Source organism: Somniosus microcephalus, chromosome 17 (genome assembly GCF_052327205.1).
Source record: "Somniosus microcephalus isolate GS21.2 chromosome 17, FLI_Smic_1.0, whole genome shotgun sequence".
NCBI classification, from domain to species: domain Eukaryota; kingdom Metazoa; phylum Chordata; class Chondrichthyes; order Squaliformes; family Somniosidae; genus Somniosus; species Somniosus microcephalus.
The window spans coordinates 74,864,588-74,885,805 of NC_141003.1; the positions used below are offsets into that span (position 1 = coordinate 74,864,588).

Here is a 21,218-nt window from a genome sequence, read left to right on the forward strand (position 1 = left end):
TTCAAGGAGGCGGCTCACCACCACCTTCTTAAGGGCAATTCGGGATGGGCAATAAATCCTGGCCTTGCCAGCGACGCCTGCATCCCATAAACAAATGAAACAAATACAATCACTGAATAATAAAGAGAATAACATATTTGATAATGACGTAATTATTTCAAAATATCTAGGCAGAAATGTGACTGGCAGTGACTGGTGGTGCCTGTCCCTTTAAGGGCATATGACGCCTGGGATTTCCTTTGGTTGGTTTGCTGGTCTGTTTCAGCGGGACCGACGCTTTTGTCATTTCAGTTGCTGGGGGCTTGTGAGCATCAGCAGAGCAGACATTAAACGGTGGGACTTTTACACACACAACCCGCAGGGAGGAGAGGGAGAGACAGAAAACAAAAAGCCGGATTAGTTAGAAGACAAACCTGTAAACTATCAAAAAGATAACCCCAAGTGAAGATTTAACTTGAATGGACAGTTCCCAGATTATATAGATTTCAATTTGAGAGACACACAAAAAAAAATCAAACCAACTCCCATCAGTGAGGTCTGAGAAGAGGAAGATGAGGCTGTTGCTTTTTGTGTGTTTCCTTGGTAAGTCTGTCACTTTATTTCATTTAAATATATATATATATGTTGGGGCCAGGAAGGGAGTATTTAGCAATGTTTTTTTTTCAGGTTTGAGAGATGAAACGTGCAAACGGTGCTCTCTGTGTTTGCCCGGACTCTGCACTCTGGCGAGGTTACCAAGTTGCTCACTTGTCTTGCGAAGTGTTGGGGAATTGTAAACGTGCAATTGAACGTCCTTTCGATTTCGCCTAAAATTTAAAAAAAAAAATCCTGGTCCGAGTTTCTTCAGAGCATTTGCGATGCTACATAGAGCGAGCAGAGGGAATTCTTAGCGCCGAGAGGCAAAAAAGGTGTTAAAAGTGGTGTGCCGGATACTGCTGTTGTACATAATTTTCATATATTAATATTCATGAGGAGTTCAAGCCACCGCAAGTGGCTCCTTGTAAAATAGTAGTTTGCTTCTTCTGACTATGATGCTTGAGTTTTGCAGGGTGTGACTGTGAATATTTTACTTGCTGTGACCATATGAATTTCTGTTTTTTAAATTGTTGAGTTCTCTCTGCACTGGGCTCCCACTGCCCACTCTTACGCCAACCCCTCACCATGATCAGAGAAATTTACAGCACAGAAGGAGGCCGTTCAGCCCATCGTGTCCGTGCTGGCCGACAAAGAGCTATCCACCCCAATCCCCCCTTCCAGCACTTGGTCCGTGGCCCTGTAGGTTACGGCACTTCCAAGTGCATATCCAAGTACTTTTTAAATGTGATGAAGGTTTCTGCCTCTACCACCCTTTCAGGCAGTGAGTTCCAGACCCTCACCACCCTCTGGGTGAAGAAATTTCTCCTCAAATCCCCTCTAAAACTCCGACCAATTACTTTAAATCTATGCCCCCTGGTTATTGACCCTTCTGCTAAAAACATAGAAACATAGGAGCCAGAGTAGGCCATTCGGCCCCTCGAGCCTGCTCCGCCATTCAATATGATCATGGCTGATCCTCTATCTCAATACCATATTCTCGCTCTCTCCCCATACCACTTGATGCCTTTTGTGTCTAGAAATCTATCTATCTCCTTCTTAAATATATTCAGTGACTTGGCCTCCGCAGCCTCCTGTGGTAGAGAATTCCACAGGTTCATGATGCAGCGGTCCCAGCTCACCAGGGTGGGCTGATGCTCTGTGGACCATTTGCCAGGAGCCGTGCCCACTGCCCAGGCAGCCGAGGTGCCCGGGGGAGGTGTTCAACATCCAGTCAATACCAGCCAACGCCGCCCGCACACAATCAATCCCTCCCCTTGCTGACACACTGCTTCGGAGGGCGGGTGCCTGTTCACAGTGCTTCTCGTGCGCTGTCTCTAGCGCGTTTGGTTGCACTCTTCGCTTGTGTGAAGATGCAGCTTCCACACTGACCATCGGGGTCGCCACCGCTGGTTTGGGCGTATTCCCGGAGGTTTCATCAGACGACCTCCCACCTCCAACCGCCCCACCAAACAACCCTATTTTCCTCCCATCTCCAATATTTTTTTGTAACTAATAAACCGAACAGGTAGGGACTCTTTTCTCTAGAAAAGAGAAGGCTGAGGGATGACCTAATAGAGGTTTTTAAAATTCTGAAAGGGTTTGACGGGTAGACGTAGAGCAGTTGTTTCCACTTGTTGGGGGGAGACCAAAATTAGGGGCCATAAATATAAGATAGTCACTAATAAATCCAGTAAGGAATTCAGGAGAAACTTCTTTACCCAGAAAGTGGAACTCGCTACCACATGGAAGGTTGAGGTGAATAGCATGGGTGCCTTTAAGGGGAAGCTAGATAAGCATATGAGGGAGAAAGGAAGAGAAGATTGTGCTGATGGGTGAGATGAAGTAGGGTGGGAAGGGGCTTGTGTGGAGCATAAACACCGGCACAGACCAGTTGGATCGAATGGTGTGTTTCTGTGCTGTACATTCTATGTAATAAATTAAAATGTTCAAAGACAATGAAAGAAAAAAATACACTTTTTTTAAATACCCCTATGATTTTTCACCTGGGTTTCTCACAGATTACTCGTTTAATCCCTGGGGACTCCAGAGCATTAATGTAACAAGTAGGTGAGACATCAATTTAAACTATAGTTGACCATGGAAATAACACAATCAAATAAGGAAGGCTGCTCTGTAAATAGAAGCTTCTACTTCGATATGTGATACCAAATGCCAACTTTCGCGGCAGAAAACTCAAATATCAGGAGGTCGCGGTTTGTTCCCTCACATCACCGTGTCCCGCTCTCCGCTCCAACAACAACAACAACTTTCATTTATATAGCACCTTTAATGTAGTAAACCATTCCAAGACGCTTCACAGGAGCGTTATCGAACAGAATTTGACACCGAGCTACATAAGGAGACACTAGGACAGATCACAAAAAGCTTGGTCAAAGAGGCAGGTTTTAAGGAGCATCTTAAAGAAGGAGAGAGAGATAGAGAGGTGGCGAGATTTAGGGAGGGAATTCCAGAGTTTAGGGCCTTGGCAGCTGAACGCATGACCACCAATGGTGGGGCGATTAAAATCGGGGATGCGCAAGAGGCCAGAATTGGAGGAGCGCAGATATCTCGGGGGTTTGTGGGGCTAGAGGAGATTACAGAGATAAGGAGGGGCGAGGCCATGGAGGGATTTGAAAACAAGGATGATGATTTTAAAATCGAGTATATGGCCATCTCGGAGCCAGACGCCAAGAGGGAGCAAAGAACGGAGGTAGGCGATGGCAGAGCACACGTCATGCACATTACTCAAAATGCTAAAACCTGGAATAACTTCCCAACAGACCCCTTTGGAAGAATTCCTTCCAACAGCTGGGATCCTTTAGATATGAGAAAAACAGTTTCACAGCGAACTGGGGCTTTCATTCTCGTTCAGATTATTGCATTGCGATGGTTACCATTATAATTTGGAGGAGTTTGTATCCCTTTGAAAAAGTGTCTTACAAAGCAAAAAATGTCATTTTTTAAATAAATAAAACACCTGCTAGCAAATAGGGGATTTAAGCCCTGTCTTATTGATTGTGGGATCACTCTAGTCATGGCTAGAGCCAGCAAACTTAGAACGGTGCCCACTCCTTCCAAATAGATTCCCTTTCCCCACCCCATCCTCCTCGGGTGTGTGCCAAATTGTGATGCCTTTTAGCGGTGGGGCTGGTGTTGCCCCTCCCAGAAAAGTATATATTTTTTAAATTAAAAGTGGTTCCTTCAGGATTATTTTAAACACGTTTATTCTCGACCAACATAACAAAATCAGATTATCTGGTCATTTTCACATTGCTGTTTGTGGGAGCTTGCTGTGCGCAAATTGTCTGCCGCGTTTCCCACATTACAACAGTGACTACACTTCAAAAAGCATTTCATTGGCTATAAAGCGCTTTCAGATGTCTGGTGGTCATGAAAGGCGCTATATAAATGCAAGTCTATCTTTCTATTTCTAATTATAGAATCATAGAGCACAGAAGGAGACCATTTGGCCCATCGTGCCTGTGCCAGCTCTTTAAAGAGCTCTCCAATTAGTCCCACTGCTCTGCTCTTGCCCCATAGCCCTGCCAATATTTCCTCTTCATATATATATATATATATATATATATATATATATATATATATAATGATTTCCTTTTGAAAGTTACTACTGAATCTGCTTCCACCACCGTTTCAGACAGTGCATTCCATGTCATAACAACTCGATAGGCTTTTAATCAATTAAAAAAATCTGACATTTGGATTTTAAAACAGAGCAACTAGATCATTACTTCCCCAAAACAGTTACGTCAAAAGTCACTCTCCCATGTTCAAACAGCCTCCCTGTTCACGGTGGCACTGTGCCCGCCCACCTACAATTCCCCAGCCTGTTCACCCCTCGCCCAACCCTCCCCCAGTTCATGCTTTCACCCTTCGCTCCCTTTCAAGTCAGGCTAACACTTTCCTCCCACTCTAACCCATTAGAAACTGGTACTCTGCCACCTTCCATTCAGGACAGCACTCTTTCCACCCTCTAACCCCTCTCAGTTTAAATGGGCACTCTTCCTCCCTCTTCCCTCTGAGTTACTATTAGCAATTTTCTTTTTCCCCATTGCCGAAGCACAAAGCCCAGCTTTTCTCCTCCCAAAACGCTGTCCCACTTCATCCCCTCCCAAACTACCACACCTACCCTCCTCCCAAAATACCACTCCCACCTATCCCCCTCCCAAACTACCTCTTCCCACCTATCCCCCTCCCAAAATACCACTCCCACCTATCCCCCTCCCAAACTACCTCCCACCTACCCCCCTCCCAAAATACCTCTCCCACCTACCTCCCTCTCAAAATACCTCTCCCACCTACCCCCCTCCCAAAATACCTCTCCCACCTATCCCCCTCCCAAACTACCTCCCACCTATCCCCCTCCCAAAATACCTCTCCCACCTACCCCTTCCCAAACTACCACTCCCACCTACCCTCTTCCCAAAATACTACTCCCAGCCTATCCTCACCAAAGACCCACACTTGCCTCCTCTCCATTTTGTCCAAAATGCCACTCCCAGAATCTTCCTTTTCCCTGTCTCCCTTCCCCCTCTACTTCACGTACCCATTCCCTTCACTTGCCCCTTCCATTTCCCTTTACTCATTTCCCTCCCCTTTTTGTCTCCTTTTCACTTTCTTGCTTCACTCTCCCATTCAATTTCCACTTTCCCCCTCCTTTATTTTCCCTCTTCTCTCCCTCCTTCCACTTCTCATTCTGTTTCCCCTTCACTTTCCTCTTCTCTCTTCACTTCACCTTTCCTTCCTCTATACCTCTTCCCTTCACTTTTCCACCTTTCTCTCCCTCTTTCCCATTTGCCTCCCCTTCAATTTTGACCTTCTATCTCCCTTTCCCATTCCCCTCACTCCTCTTTCCTCATTCCCCCTTTCCCTCTCCCCTTCAACCTCTTCCCCTATCTCCCCTTCACTTTCCCACTTCTCTCGTTCCTTAATTTTCTCCTTCCATGTTGGATAATCTTGGTCTGACCCTATGAAGGGATGTCCGTCAAAATCACACAGCCCCTTTTAGCCAACACCACATTTCCAATGCTAGGTAACAACAGCAACAACTTGCATTTATATAGCGCCTTTAATGTAGTAAAAACATCCCAAGGCGCTTCACAGGAGCGTCATCAAACAAATTTTGATACCAAACAACATAAGGAGCTACTAGGGCAGATGACCAAAAGCTTGGTCGAAGAGGTAGGGTTTAAGGAGCATCTTAAAGGAGGAAAGAGAAGTAGCGAGGTGGAGAGGTTTAGGCAGGGAATTCCAGAGCTCAGGGCCTAGGCAACAGAAGGCACAGCCACCAGTGGTGGAGCGATTTAAAATCGGGGATGCGCAAGAGGCCAGAATTGGAGGAGGGCAGAGATCTTGGAGAGATGTAGGTCTGGGGGAGGTTACAGAGATAGAGAGGGGCAAGGTCAAGGAGGGATTTGAAAACCAGGATGAGAATTTTAAAATTGAGGCTTTGCTTAACTGGGAGCCAATGTAGGTCAGCGGTGGTGATGGGTGAACTGGCAGTAGAGTTTTGGATGATATATTTGCAGTGTGGCAGTGAAGCCTACATTTTATCAACTAAACGTAGAAATATACGGCATTCCTTTTGCATGCCTTTGAGTAAATTAAGTTCAAATGGAAAAAAAACAAGTCCTCGGCCCTCTTCACTACACAATGTAAATCGTTAGACCGGTCCATTAGTTATGCAGCAGCATGTTATGCATTAGGCTTGTTTTTAGGGATTCCCTTGAATAACTAATGCACTCTCTCATTTCTCATCTTTTTAAAAAAAAAAAAGAAAAACATAGTCTGCGGTCAAAGTAACTACTTTCATTTCAGGTGCTTAGAATTTCACAGGTGGAAGGTATCCAGGAAATACCAGCGCATTGCTCAGGGGCTGGGGTTTCCAACTCCACAGTAAATTCTAAACTCTGCTGCCTTGCATCGCTTGAGCTGTTTGAAACAAAGTTAAGCATATGAGGGCGGGGGTGGAAGAGAGGATTCTTAGTATTTGCAATATTTGTAACAAATGCGTTCCTTTTTGAAACCTCTTTCCCGGATACTTTAATGAAGGCTTTAAACAATTTAAATTAACAGGGCGACACCTTCCATCAAAAACATTTTTTAATTTGTTTTTATGGGATGTGGACGTCGCTGGCAAGGCCAGCATTTATTGTCCATCCCTAGTTGCTCTTGAGAAGGTGGTGGTGAGCTGCCTTCTTGAACCGCTAGTCTGTGTGATGAAGGTACACCCACAGTGCTGTTAGGGAGGGAGTTCCAGGATTTTGACCCAGCGACGATGAAGGAACGGTGATATACTTCCAAGTCAGGATGGTGTGTGACTTGGAGGGGAACTTGGAGGTGGCGGTGTTCCCATGCGCCTGCTGCCCTTGTCCTTCTAGGTGGAAGAGGTTGCGGGTTTGGGAGGTGCTGCCGAAGAAGCCTTGGCGAGTTGCTGCAGTGCATCTTGTAGATGCTACACACTGCAGCCACGGTGCGCTGGTGGTGGAGGGAGTGAATGTTTAAGGTGGTGGATGGGGTGCCAATCAAGCGGGCTGCTTTGTTCCTGGATGGTGCCGAGCTTCTTGAGTGTTGTTGGAGCTGCACTCACCCAGGCAAGTGGAGAATATTCCATCACACTCCTTACTTGTGCCTTGTAGATGGTGGAAATGCTTTGGGGAGTCAGGAGGTGAGACACTGCAGAATACCTAGCTTTTGACCTGTTCTTGTTGCCACAGTATTTATGTGGCTGGTGCAGTTAAGTTTCTGGTCAATGGTGACTCCCAGAGTGTTGAAAAATAGTGGAAAATGTTTGATATGAATGTGTAAACGGGGTTTTTACTAACATCACAAGCCCCTGTAGTGTTATTAATGCACTGGTAACAATATCAAACTACTACCTGCTGACTGAAGTTGGGCAGCCAGAACCAAGTTATACCAATGGGTCTAGATCCCATCGGCTGTCCCCTAATAATAAGATTTTAATGTTTAAGATTGGGTATAGCTGTCCTTCTCCACAATCTTGCACCACTTCCCTAATTCAGGCAAATTTTGCACTCATATGTGTGTACATCTAGTGAGAAGCTGAAACTGCTTCACCTCATCACAAACGGGCCCAGCAGTCTTTTCCAGATGCTGAATTTATTTCACTCTCAACAGTTGCAGCATGGGGGTGAATAGGGGATGAATAGCCATTCCGCCACGCTGGATTTTTGGGGCTCTGCCGGCTTTTAAATGGTTGTAAACACCTCCTTGAGAATTTACTGCCTGTGGTTGGGAGTGTCTTCAGTGATCTATAGCTGGAATGTGTCAAAAAGATACCGCACTCGGGTCTGCCTACTATCAGCTCTGCCACAGCCTTTGAACTAAACTTAGGTCATCCCAAAGCATGATGAATAATGTTGAATGAGCAAGCAGCTCCAATTCGACTCAAGGTCTTAAGGGAAAGCACCTCTTGTGGGGTTTTTTCCTCCTCCAATTTTTATATTTTGTGAAATGAATGCTGCATTCTGTTCAAAATTAGATTGAAACTGTAACAATGAGAGGCCATTTAAAAGGACCGGCCCATCACCTATAAGTCCGATCGGAAGTAACCCACAATAGTTTAACTCTTTCATTGCCACAGGCTATGATTTTGGATCTCATCAAACTTTCAATGATTTTGCAGTCAAGTGGAATCAGCGTATTACGATAGGCAAATCCTCTACAATCACACACATTCCTAGTCGGTGAGTGGAGAATCTAGCCCACAGTCTGCAGTATTTTATGGAGAGTGTAGTACCACATCAAGTAATTGAGATTCTTTTGGCCAGCTACACACACACACAAACCCATCCCCGTGTTTAAGAGTCTGTGAACCAAACCACTGAGATGCCCATATAAGTAAAGAAAGAACTTGTATTTATATAGACCCTCTCACAACCTCCGGACAACCCAAGATGCTTTACAGCCAATTAATTACATTTTTAAAAACATATAGGCATATTTGTAACGTAGCTGCCAATTTGAGCACAGCAAGGTCCCACAAACAGCAATGAGGTGAATGACCAGATCATCTCTTTTTGGTGTTGATTGAGGGTGAAATGTTGGCTGGGACAACTACCCCGCTTTCCTTCGAATAGTGTTGCGGGATCTTTCACATTCACCAGAGAGGGCAGACGGGGCTTTGGTTTAACGCCTTATCCAAAGGACACTCCCTCAGTACTGCACTGGGAGTGTCGCCTAAATGATATGCTCAATTCTCTGGAGTGGTGCTTGAACCTACAACCTTCTGGCTCAGAATCCAGAGTGCTACCTCTGAGCCAAGTAGAGTTTGTTTGCTTGATTTGGAGTACATACGGATGGGATGAGGTCAATTTAAAATATAAAAAATAAGTTAAATTAGCAACAGGATTAACTGAAATAAGCATAAGAAAAAAAAACATAAGAACATAAGAAATAGGAGCAGGAGTAGGCCAATCGGCCCCTCGAGCCTGCTCCGCCATTCAATTAGATCATGGCTGATTTGATCCTAACCTCAAATCTGCTTCCACTCTCCATCCCACCCGAACCCATGTGATCTCCCAGGAGAGGCGAAAAACCAGATAAAAAACCCAATGGCCAATTTGGGAGAAAAAATCTGGGAAATTCCTCTCCGACCCATCTAGGCGATCGAAACTCGTCCAGGAGATCACTCTGTCCCTATATTTCCTGCAGTACTTACCTTCTGTAAAAGGTGATCTCCACCCCAGCCAGGAACAGGCCCAATTTACCTTGCATTTAATAGCCAAGATAAAGATTATTAAGCTACTGGGACCATGAAAAACGTCAAGGAACTCGAGCAGTCAGGGATGTATTATGTAGCTGAGGTTAGATAGGGGATTGAGACATGATAACTGGGTCGAGTCTAGAATAAAGCAGATTGCACCTGTGTAATGATAGCCCAGCGTGAGTCAGCGCCTTCAGGAGATAAGGGAAGGAAACTGGGACAAAAGCCTTGGCATCAAAATCTTGTATTGAAGAAGCATCAATAGTTCGACACATCCTATCCCAGGACATCCAGTAGTTGACACATCTTATCTGGGACTTCCAGTAGTCAGACGCATTCTATCCCAGGACATCCAGCAGGAAACACTTTGACCTTCGATATCCTCTCTTCAGAATTTGTAGCAAGGCCATAAGACATGTTTATAATTTTGCTACAAATAGCAAGCCGAGGAAATCTTCTTTCCCCCAAGTCCCTTCCCCTCCCCCCACACCACACCCCCACCCATCAAAGATGCACAGTGATCATAGGTGGTAGCTGCTCATCACACTCCGTTTTACCATGTACAGGTATCACCAGCTAGCATCCTCTGAAGATGGACATGGACTAGGGTTTCACCAGCTGCCAAGTCTTCATCGGTGAAGAGTTTGCTTCAGCTACAGAGACTGGTTCAGCCTTCTCCATGGTAGTCGTGCTTGCTTTTCAGTGTTTTTGTTTAATATGATGAAGGAAGGACATACTTGCTTTGGAGGCAGTTCAGCGAAGGTTCACTAGGTTGAAGGGGTTGTCTTTTGAGGAAAGGTTAAGCAGGTTGGGCCGATACTCATTGGAGTTTAGAAGAATGAGAGGTGATCTTATGAAACATATAAGATTCTGAGGGGGCTTGACAGGGTAGATGCAGAGAGAATGTTTCCCCTCGTGGGGGAATCTAGAACTAGAGGGCATAGTTTCAGAATAAAGGGTCGCCCATTGAAAAAGGAGATGAGGAGGAATTTCTTCTCTGAGGGTCATGACTCTTTGGAATTCTCTTCCCCAGAGAACTGTAGAGGCTGGGTCATTGAAGGTGGAGATAGACAGATTTTTGAAAAACAGTGGAGTCAAGGGTTATGGGGAGCGGGCAGGAAAGTGGAGTTGAGGCCAAGATCAGATCAGCCAAGATCTCATTAAACAGCGGAGCAGGCTCAAGGGGCCGAATGGCCTACTCCTGCTCCTGTTTCTTATGTTCTTATATTCATGTTCGACATGTCCCTGAAATCACAGTTACAATGTCACCTTGGTGCTTTGTATAAAGCAGTTAAGTGCATCACAGAATTTCACCAATGCAGCTAAGGTCTTACTATTATGGCCTTGACTTTGGCTTGGCTTGGCTTGAACCTTGGCTCAGTGGCAGCAGTCTTGCCTCTAAACCAGTAGTCTGCGGATTCGAGCCCCACTCCAAAGTCTTGGAGCACGTAATCTAGCCTGATTCTTCAGTGCAGTACTGAGGGAGTGTTCGAGTCAACCCAGGACACCGGGGATAACTCCCCCGCTATTCTTCAAAATAGCGCCATGGGATCTTTTACATCCACCTCCGAGAGCAGACGGGGCCTCAGCTTAACATCTCCTCCAAAAGACGGCACCTCTGACAGTGCAGCACTCCCTCAATATTGCACTGAGATGTCAACCTAGATTTTGTGCTCAAGTCTCTGGGGTGGAACTTGAACCTACAAACTTCTGACTCAGAGTTGGTACACGTTGGGTAATTGATCGAACATTTTTGGTGGTTCAGCTTTCCCTACCACATGTCCTGCTTTCTTTATCCACTCACATTTTCTTAATTAAATGCCACACTCATAGTTAATAGAGGACACACAAGAGGACTCAGTCATTTATAGAAAAATAAACCACCGACCCACAACGGGGACAGAACCCGTGAGCCTGAAGTGCGCGTTAGTTCTTACAGAATTGAATAATCCTCCTGCAACTTAAAAGCTTTCAAAACCCAAACTTGGCAACCCCCTAGTCCTACACTTAGCTCATCTTCTCTCCCATCTTTTTCAGCCTTGGTGAGGTCTTGCGTCTTGGCCATTCGCCAAGTTTTCTCAATTTAAAAATAAGGTAGCTGGAACGGTACAGAGTACTCAAGGTGGGGGGTCTGGCAACACCTCTTGATGCTTGGGCCTCTTTAGCCAATGGCTGAAGCTGCATCTATTTTTCTGGGCTGTTTGATGTGGTCTGACCTTGTAACAGATGCCAACTGTGTTAGTACATCCCAGCTCTGGGCTATATTTCCCCGCAAAAGTTGGTAGGTTTAAGACTTTATTTTTTGTAGATTTTAATGACCCCGTTGTGGTAAACCACTGTTATAGTTATCACTGTATATTGTTCTCACTGTTCTCGCTGTCACATCACTACACGAGGTCGCCTCTTGTCGCACTGTTATACCTGGGCTGACCACCTCCGACTCCGCCCATTACCTGCCCAGGTATAAAGGTAGCTGACTGGCTAGTATTCCTCCCTGTTGGATCGGATCACCCACGAGGGTGGGCTCTGTTATTTAGCCAATAAAAACCTTCAGTTACGTTCTTAACTCGTCGCCTTTTATTGGACTAATTGATAGGCATATCAATTTTATTGGCTAAATTTTAAAGATGTCTGATAATGAACAGCAACAGCAAGGAGCTCACCCAGCAGCACAGCAACAGCAGCCTCCAGACAACGGGCCACACCAGCCGGCTTGGCTGCAAGCCTTGAAACCACCATACCTGGATCTAAACCCACAGGCACCAAACGCAGCCCTCAACTTCAAACACTGGCTGGACTGCTTCGAATCCTACCTGGAAGAATCCGGCGCCCCGCAGAGATCCAAACTAAGACTTCTGAACGCCCAAGCGAGCCCGAGAGTATACGCACTCATACAGGACACGACTACGTACGAGGCCGCTATCAACCTACTGAAACAGCAGTACCGCAGCCCGGTAAATTACATGTACACCAGGCACCTCCTAAGATCCCGCCCGCAACAGCCAGGAGAGTCTGTAGCTGAATTTTTACGGGCGCTAAGAGCACTCGGCAGGAACTGTGACTTTAAAGCGGTGACGGCTGTTGAAAATACGGAAGATAATATCCGCGATGCCTTTGTGAAAGGCCTACGGTCCGACTACTCACGGCAAAGACTGCTTGAAGCTAAAGACCTCGACCTGGACAAAGCTGAAGCCCTCGCTCTCTCCCTGGAGGTGGCCCATCAGGACCAGGAGGCGTTTTCCAGGTACTGCTCGCGACCCTGGGACTCGGGCCCGACCCCTACCGCAATACCCTTCGCAGCGCCGCCCCCGGGACCTACCTCAGCGTCGGCGTCCCGGACCCGACCGGGCCCGCCACCCCCGGTACCGGCTCCGACATCGGGCACCCGCGATCGGGCCGCCGGCTGCTTCTTTTGCGGCCAGGAGAAGCACCCGAGGTCGCGCTGCCCAGCCAGGAACTCTACCTGCACAACCTGCAGGAAGAAAGGCCATTTCTCTAAGGCCTGCAGGAGCGGATCTTCAGAGGCCAGCAGTGCCTCATGCGAACTGTGGGGGCGGCCATCTTCTTTCACGGCAACTGAGGCCAGTATCCCCACACGTGAGTCATGGGGGTGGCCATCTTTGATCAAGGCAACCGACCCCAATAGTGCCTCATGTGAGTTATGGGGGCAGCCATCTTCTCCGCCATTTTGTCCTACCTCGTGGGAGACGCCATTTTACACACCACGCCCGACTGCCACCGGGCCCCCGGACCCGACGACCGCCTCGCCCGCAGACGACAACGACTCGCTTACCTACACGCTAGCCTCCGTCACTCTGGATCAAGCCCGCCCACACCACCTGTCCAAGTCGATGATGGACATCAAAGTAAACGGCCACGCCACGACCTGCCTGTTCGACAGCGGAAGCACGGAGAGCTTCATCCACCCAGACACGGTGAGCCACTACTCCCTCCCTGTCCTGCCAACGCGCAACCGAATCTCGATGGCATCGAGGTCCCACGCCACGGACATTAGCGGCTACTGTGCTGTGACCTTGTCGGTTAAGGGTACAGAGTATAAAAACTTTAAACTCCTCGTCCTCCCCCAGCTCTGCGCTGCCGTCCTACTAGGGCTGGACTTCCAATCCCACCTCCAAAGTGTAACCCTAGCATACGGTGGACCCCTCCCCCCACTCACAGTCGACAACCAGCGAAGGTTAAACCGCCCACCGCGTAACACCTGCAGCCTATCCACCCTCAAGGTGCCGCCACCTTCCCTGTTCGCTAACCTCACCCCCGACTGCAAACCCGTCGCTACCAAGAGCAGGCGGTACAGCGCTGGGGACAGAGCTTTCATTAGCTCTGAGGTGCAGCGTCTCCTGAAGGAGGGCATCATCGAGGGGAGCAACAGCCCCTGGCGTGCCCAGGTCGTGGTCGTTAAGACCGGCGATAAAAATCGCCTGGTCATCGACTACAGCCAGACCATAAACAGATACACCCAGCTGGACGCATACCCCCTTCCCCGCATATCTGACATGGTCAATCAGATTGCACAATACCGCGTATTCTCGACCATCGACCTTAAGTCGGCCTACCACCAACTCCCTATCCACCCCGAGGACCGCCAGTACACCGCCTTCGAGGCGAATGGGCGCCTATACCACTTCCTTAGGGTCCCCTTCGGTGTCACCAACGGGGTCTCGGTCTTCCAAAGGGAGATGGACCGGATGGTTGACCAGAACGGACTGCAGGCCACATTCCCCTACCTAGATAACGTCACCATCTGCGGCCGCGACCGGCAGGACCACGACGTGAATCTGGAGAAATTCCTCCGTACGGCCCAACGGCTGAACCTCACCTACAATAAGGAGAAATGCGTGTTTAACACAGCGCGCCTTGCCATCCTTGGCTGTGTAGTAGAGAACGGAGTCATCGGCCCCGACCCCGAAAGAATGCGCCCCCTCATGGAGCTACCCCTCCCCCACTGTCCAAAAGCACTTAGGAGAACCCTGGGGCTTTTCGCCTACTATGCCCAATGGGTACCCAATTATGCGGACAAAGCCAGACCCCTCCTGAAAACCACATCCTTCCCCCTCACGGAAGAGGCGTGCGCGGCCTTCTCCCTCATTAAGGGAGACATAGCCAAGGCCACAATGCACGCAGTGGATGAGTCAATCCCCTTCCAAGTGGAGAGCGATGCATCCGACTTCGCCCTAGCCGCTACCCTTAACCAGGAGGGTAGGCCGGTAGCCTTCTTCTCAAGGACCCTACAGGGCCCCGAGACCCGACACTCGTCGGTCGAGAAGGAAGCCCAGGCAATTGTGGAGGCAGTACGGCGCTGGAGGCACTACTTGGCAGGCAAACGATTTACCCTCCTCACCGACCAACGCTCGGTTGCCTTCATGTTTAATAACAAGCTGAGGGGCAAGATCAAGAACGACAAAATCTTGAGGTGGAGAATCGAGCTTTCCACCTATGATTATGAGATCTTGTACCGGCCCGGTAAACTGAACGACCCCCCTGATGCTCTTTCACGCATTACATGCGCCAGCGCGCAAAGTGATAGACTTCAGACCCTCCACAATGACCTCTGCCACCCCGGAGTCACCAGACTCTACCATTTCATTAAGGCCCGCAACCTGCCATACTCCATCGAGGAGGTCAGGACCATGACCAGGAACTGCCAGATCTGTGCTGAGTGCAAACCGCACTTCTATAAGCCGGACAGAGCAAGCCTGATCAAGGCCACCCGCCCCTTCGAGCGTCTGAGCATCGACTTCAAGGGGCCCCTACCGTCATCCGACCGTAATGTGTACTTCCTCAACATCGTTGATGAGTACTCCCGTTTCCCCTTTGCCTTCCCCTGCCCAGACATGACCAGTAACACGGTCATTAAATGCCTGAACAAACTCTTCGCCTTGTTCGGGTTCCCGAACTATATACATAGTGACCGGGGCGCCTCCTTCATGAGCGAGGAACTCCGTCAGTTCCTATTGGAGAGGGGTATTGCAGCAAGCAGGACCACCAGCTACAACCCCCGAGGGAACGGCCAGGTGGAAAGAGAGAACGCGACGGTATGGAAGGCCACCCTCTTAGCCTTAAAGTCTAAGGGCCTCCCAACCTCCCGCTGGCAAGAGGTCCTCCCGATTGCGCTGCACTCCATCCGGTCACTACTTTGCACTGCCATTAACACCACCCCCCATGCCCGAATGTTTGTCTTCCCCAGGAAGTCGACTACGGGAACCACCCTACCAACCTGGCTGACCTCTCCGGGACCCGTCTTGCTGCGAAAGCACGTGAGGGCCCATAAAACGGACCCCCTGGTCGAGAAGGTGAACCTCCTGCACGCCAACCCCCAGTACGCCTATGTGGCTTACCCAGACGGACGGGAGGACACTGTCTCCTTACGAGACCTCGCACCCTCACCCCCCCCTCCCAACCCCCCGAGTCCAGCCGAGGTAGACGGCATGCCGGAACCCCACGAGCCTTTGCCGACTACGCAGACACCAGCTTTAACACCGGATAATGTAACACCGCCGCTGCGACGATCGGAGAGGCTAACGAAGCCTCCGGACAGACTGACATACCAGAGCTGGTAATACACTTCACCCCGCCGGACTCTAATCTAAACAAGGGGTGAATGTGGTAAACCACTGTTATAGTTATCACTGTATATTGTTCTCACTGTTCTCACTGTCACATCACTACACGAGGTCGCCTCTTGTCGCACTGTTATACCTGGGCTGACCACCTCCGACTCCGCCCATTACCTGCCCAGGTATAAAGGTAGCTGACTGGCTAGTATTCCTCCCTGTTGGATCGGATCACCCACGAGGGTGGGCTCTGTTATTTAGCCAATAAAAACCTTCAGTTACGTTCTTAACTCGTCGCCTTTTATTGGACTAATTGATAGGCATATCACCCGTCTTCACATAAAAATGGTGGATGAGTACGGTCCTGCTGAAAATTTCATTGGCTGAACCAACCTAAGGTTATCCAATCATGACTCCGGTTAAAAAAAAAAAGGGACAAAAAGATCAGCAGTGTAACTGTGGCATGTGCAAAACATGTCTGTGTGGCCAAAGATGGAGAAAATCCCGATTTACCCCCACAAGGCAAGTAGTACGAATTCCTGTGGGAACACGGAAGCGATTAAGGCTGCCAACCCTCCAGGATTGCCCTGGAGTCTCCAGGAATGAAGCATTAATCTCCAGGACACTACCGTGAGCAAACCCGGGAGAAAATACATGGGGAATTCTTTTTATAAAAAAAAAAAAAAATTGGGAGGTTCTTTTTTTCACTTTCTTTGAACGCTTTCATTTGTTAGTTCGAAACATATTGGAGGTGGTAAAATTACGCTGTTTGACTGACAAACCTTCCAATTAGGTAATGGAGGGCCTGTTCGCTTTCTAGTTGCCGTGGGACGGTGGGGCACCGTGAGGTTGGGCGTGTCAGGTGACCAATGGCGGGAGTGTGGGGGCAGGGTGGGTAGGAGGCAGGCGGTCATGTGATGAAGCCTCCAGGAACATGCCCAAGCAGAGTTGGCAACCCTAGAAGCGATTATTGTGCGGATCGTAATGGGTGAATAGCAAAGGGGATCCACTGGCAGAAACCACATTCAGAATTTCAACAGTGACACTTCGAATCTGGTGTCCGAAACGCATGAAAGTAACAAAAAGTGGGTTCGACAGCACTTTGTATTTATCTGCTTTCTTAATGTATGGTAATGTCATGCTTTATGACTGAACAAGTGTAAATACTTCTGTGAAAATAATGGACACAAATAATGCCAAAAACATATCAAGAACTTACTCAAATTTCTCTCTAAGTACATTTAAGGCTCTGTAGGCTGTCAGTTTTACAACAATAACTTGTATTTATATAGTGCCTTTAACATATTAAAACGTACCAAGGTGCTCCACAGGAGCGTTCTCAAACAAAATTTGACACCGAGCCACAAAACGGGACCAAAAGTTTGGTCAAAGAGGCAGGCTTCAAGGAGTGACTTAAAGGAGGAGAGAGAGTTAGAGAGGGATTTCCAGAGCTTGGGGCCCAGGCAGCTGAAGGCACGGCCGCCAATGGTGGAGCGATGAAAATCGGGGATGCGCAAGAGGCCAGAATTGGAGGGAGCGCAGAGATCTCGGCGGGTTGTAGGGCTGGAGGAGGTCGCAGAGGTGGGGAGGGGGGCGAGGCCGTGGAAGGGTTTGATCACTAGTCTGAGTTCATTGCTGTAACACGCACACGCAGCGGATCGCTGCACAGCTGCAGGAGACGTGAAGCTCGGGTGGCTTCTGTCTGTGGAACAAGGAGCACCCAGGTATTACCGGAGTGCCAGGGCTGGGCAGCACATCGCATTTCAAATTAAAGCAAGCGGTAACAGTCAACATTGGCTGTCAGCCCTTGAATAATTGCTTCTAATCCAATTAAGTCTCCTTAAATAGTTTTGGTATTGTCAGTTGGCGTGTTATTATTTTAATAATTCCAGTAATTTGGTTTTTTTTTTGCTCTCACACTGAAAAGTAAACATGGATCTGACAGCTTGCAAAACAGGATGACAGCAATCTAATTAAAAAGCGAGCCAGAATAGAAGGTTCCAGAATTTATATTTTAATTTTTTTCAGGGAGGTGGCTGGAACTAGGCTGTCACAAGTGGAAACAATAGATTTCCGCTTCAAGGAAACAAACAGGTTTCCTTTCTTGGTTTATCTGGGCGATAATTCAAATGTATTCCAAATTTAACACACATTTTAAAAGCGCATCTTAAAATTATTCAATGTGGTTGTTGGAAACCTTTTATTTTTGGTCTAAGTGAACTTCCAGCCTGGTGATTAATGAGACAGAGCTTCTTCTGAAACAATATAATTCCACGTTCAAAATTTCCGCTCCCTTCTCTCCCCCTTTCTCCGATGCAAGGTCCCTACTATCATTGCTCAATATGTGTGTGAAATTCCTTTCTTTGTTAGATTTGTTTTCACGATGTGGGTGAGGCTGGTATTGCCCGCGTTTATCACCCATCCCTAGTCGCCCTTGAGGGCGCTATTAAGTGTCAACTGCGTTGGTGTGGGCCTGGAGTCACACGTAGACCAGACCGGGGAGAGGTGGCCAGTTCCACTCCCTGAAGGACATTGGCGAACCAGTTGGGTTTTTACGACAATAGCAAAATACTGCGGATGCTTTGGGTTTTTACGACAATGGTCACTTCGAATCGAGCACCGTAAATAACGCAGCAAAAAGTAGGATTAAAAAAAAACCAGGAAATGCTGGAAATACTCAGCAGGTCAGGCAAGCATCAGAGAAGTTCTCCCAGTTCTGACGAGGGGTCACGACCTGAAACATGTGTTCTCTCTCTCTACAAATGCTGCCTGACCTACTGAGTGTTTCCAGCATTTTCTTTTTTTTTATCCTACTTTGTTGCTTAATTCAAATTATTGGATGATCCAAATTTGATTCAGTGACTTTTAATTGTCAGTTTTTGCAAATGTTAGTTTTGAGTTTGTGGCCTGGCTGTAAAGGAGAGGAGAAAGTTTGTTACAATGCGACTGGGTTTTGCTCCAATTTAAGTGTTGCAGAACCGAGGGAGAGTTTGGTGCAATGTAGCAAGAGCTGGGTGTTTGTTACAATGCACGGGATTCAGTGTTTCCTCTCCTTTCTTTCAGGTCCAGCTTCTCCTGGATGGGAAACTGGGCGAGATCGAGGGGAATATGTGCCCCAGCTTCAGGAGCTGGTCAATTCTCGTACTTTGTGTATATTAAAGTGCGTGTTTAGAAGGGGAGAGCCCTTCCATCCATGTTTTTCTAGGGTGTGCGTATATTGGCCCAGAAATTCGGGTCCCCACCCGCTGGGTACGCGCCCGTAGGCCCAACGAAAGTGCTGGTTTCGTGCATGCGCTGCACATTTGCGGGAAACCGGAACTTCCGTTCCCTTTAAAGGGAGGGGTTCACAGGTCGAACGCGTGCGCCGGAGAGACAGCGCGTACGCCTGGAACTTACGCTTTTTTTGCAGGTTTCTCCGGGAGGGTAAGTCTCCAGGAGTTACACTTTTTAAAAAGCAGGCGCAATGCCTGCTTTTAACAAGGTAAGTGGTGAATTAAGTAAAATTAAAACATTTTTTCCACAGGTTTATTATTTTTAAATACTTTAAAGAAAGGTAAGTTTATTTTTAGCCCTGTCAGAAACGAATTCATTTTTTCAAAAATTTAAATTATTGTTTAAAAGTTATTTTATGTAATTTATAGTTATTTTAAAAATGTGATTTAAAAGAAATATATATATATTTGAAGTTTTAGTTATGTTTCGGGGCTGATTTATATTTATAGGTTTGACAGTTCTTCCTGTCAAATTTATGAATGGGCATTCCCTGCTACCATTGGCTCTCCATGGCCCACGTGATCCCAGGGGATGCTTCGAACTAACTGTGCCCCTGGGATACGCAAGCACTGCGCGCCAGCAGTTGGGAGGAGGCCCAGGATCGGAATACCACGCGGGCCCACAGCACAACAGCCGGCGCGCTAGGTAAGTGCAGGTCGGGGGCTTGCACCCGTGGGAAGCCTCCGACCTGAATTTCTGGACCCATATTTCAGACTTCATAGTTCAAAGAGTCAAAAGTATATATAAAAAAGAGAGAAAGCCAGTCATTCCTTCCTGGTTTTTCTGATCTTGGTAACGCTGGCTTCTTCCCCAAGGGTAGGAGCCAGGGATTTACAAGCAGCTGCCAATCCATACAAACGCCCCTCAGCAATTCACCTCTAACTGACCTGAGGATGTGCCCATTTAAATCAGTTCCTCTCCTTTCTTCCAGGTCCAGCTTCTCCTGGATGGGAAACATGCCGTGTTGAGTCATAGAGTCAATAGGCACAGACGGAGGCCATTCGGCCCATCGAGTCCGTGCAGTTGAACACTACTCCATTTAATCTAAACAGGCTGCAGACACCTGTGATTACCTGTGAGCCGTTCAGTGGAAGATTAGCTAATGTGTGTGTGTGTGTGTGTGTGTGTGTGTGTGTACATATACACATACGCTCCTTCAGGATATGTGCTCCGAAAGCTCCGCCTGCCAAGTGAGAGGTGTCTGGCGGGGGCTGGTACACCAGTGGGCACAGCTGACGGTGGGTCTGCGGCAGCTGGTCCAGGGGTTATCAGCACACCAAGTTGTATTTTGTCGGCGATTGTGCCAATGCCCAGCCCATCACCTGCCAAGTGCCTCAATCGGGCAGCTGATGAGAGCAGCAAGCAGCCACTTAATGGCGTAGGGTATGACCTGCCCATGCTTGCCAGGCTTGCTCCACCAACGTTGCACCCAATGTTGAGACCAAGTGATTTGACGCAAGGAAATTACTTCTTGCAGTACATGCCTTCTCCCGTTGTGGCATGTATAATTGCACTTGCTTAACCCTACTACGGTCACATCTAATACCTTGCATTCCACATTCTTGCTGACATTTCTCTGTGGGTTTTTTTTTTTTGCATGTACTGTCCAAATATGTCCTGCAGAGACGGGAAGAGCTTGTATTTATATAGTGACTTTCATATCCTCAGGATGTCCCAAAGTGGCTCATGGCCAGTGATTTACTGTTGAAGTGTAGTCACTGTTGTTTGGTAGGCAGCCAATTTGGGCACAGCAAGCTCCCACAAACAACAATGAAATAGCCGACCCTTTTGGTTGAGGGATAAATGTTAGCCAGGACCTTGGGAGAACTTCCCTGCTCTTCGAATAATGCCATGGGTTCTTTTACGTCCACCTGAACAGGCAGACGGTCCTCGGTTAAATGTCTCATCTGTAATAAACCACCGAAACAAGAACACAAGCATGGTTGAGAAAAGGCTAATGGGTGCCCTTCCTTTCCAAACTGTGTCTAACCTGTTGTGGAATCACCCGGATTCATTTAATTGCTCGAGGGAGGTGGAGCGACAGCAATAGCCTC

At 47.8% G+C, this 21,218-nt stretch overlaps 1 protein-coding gene across 1 annotated transcript in view; it reads left to right on the plus strand.

Annotated features, from left to right (window-relative positions):
• Nucleotides 1-274: 274 nt before the first annotated feature.
• podxl (podocalyxin-like) overlaps nucleotides 275-21,218 on the plus strand; it is a 193,831-nt gene continuing 172,887 nt past the window's right edge. The window contains exon 1 of the mRNA XM_086010682.1: nucleotides 275-582. Coding sequence (XP_085866808.1) covers nucleotides 552-582 — 31 coding nt within the window. The 5' untranslated portion in view covers nucleotides 275-551. The remainder of the gene's footprint in view (nucleotides 583-21,218) is intronic.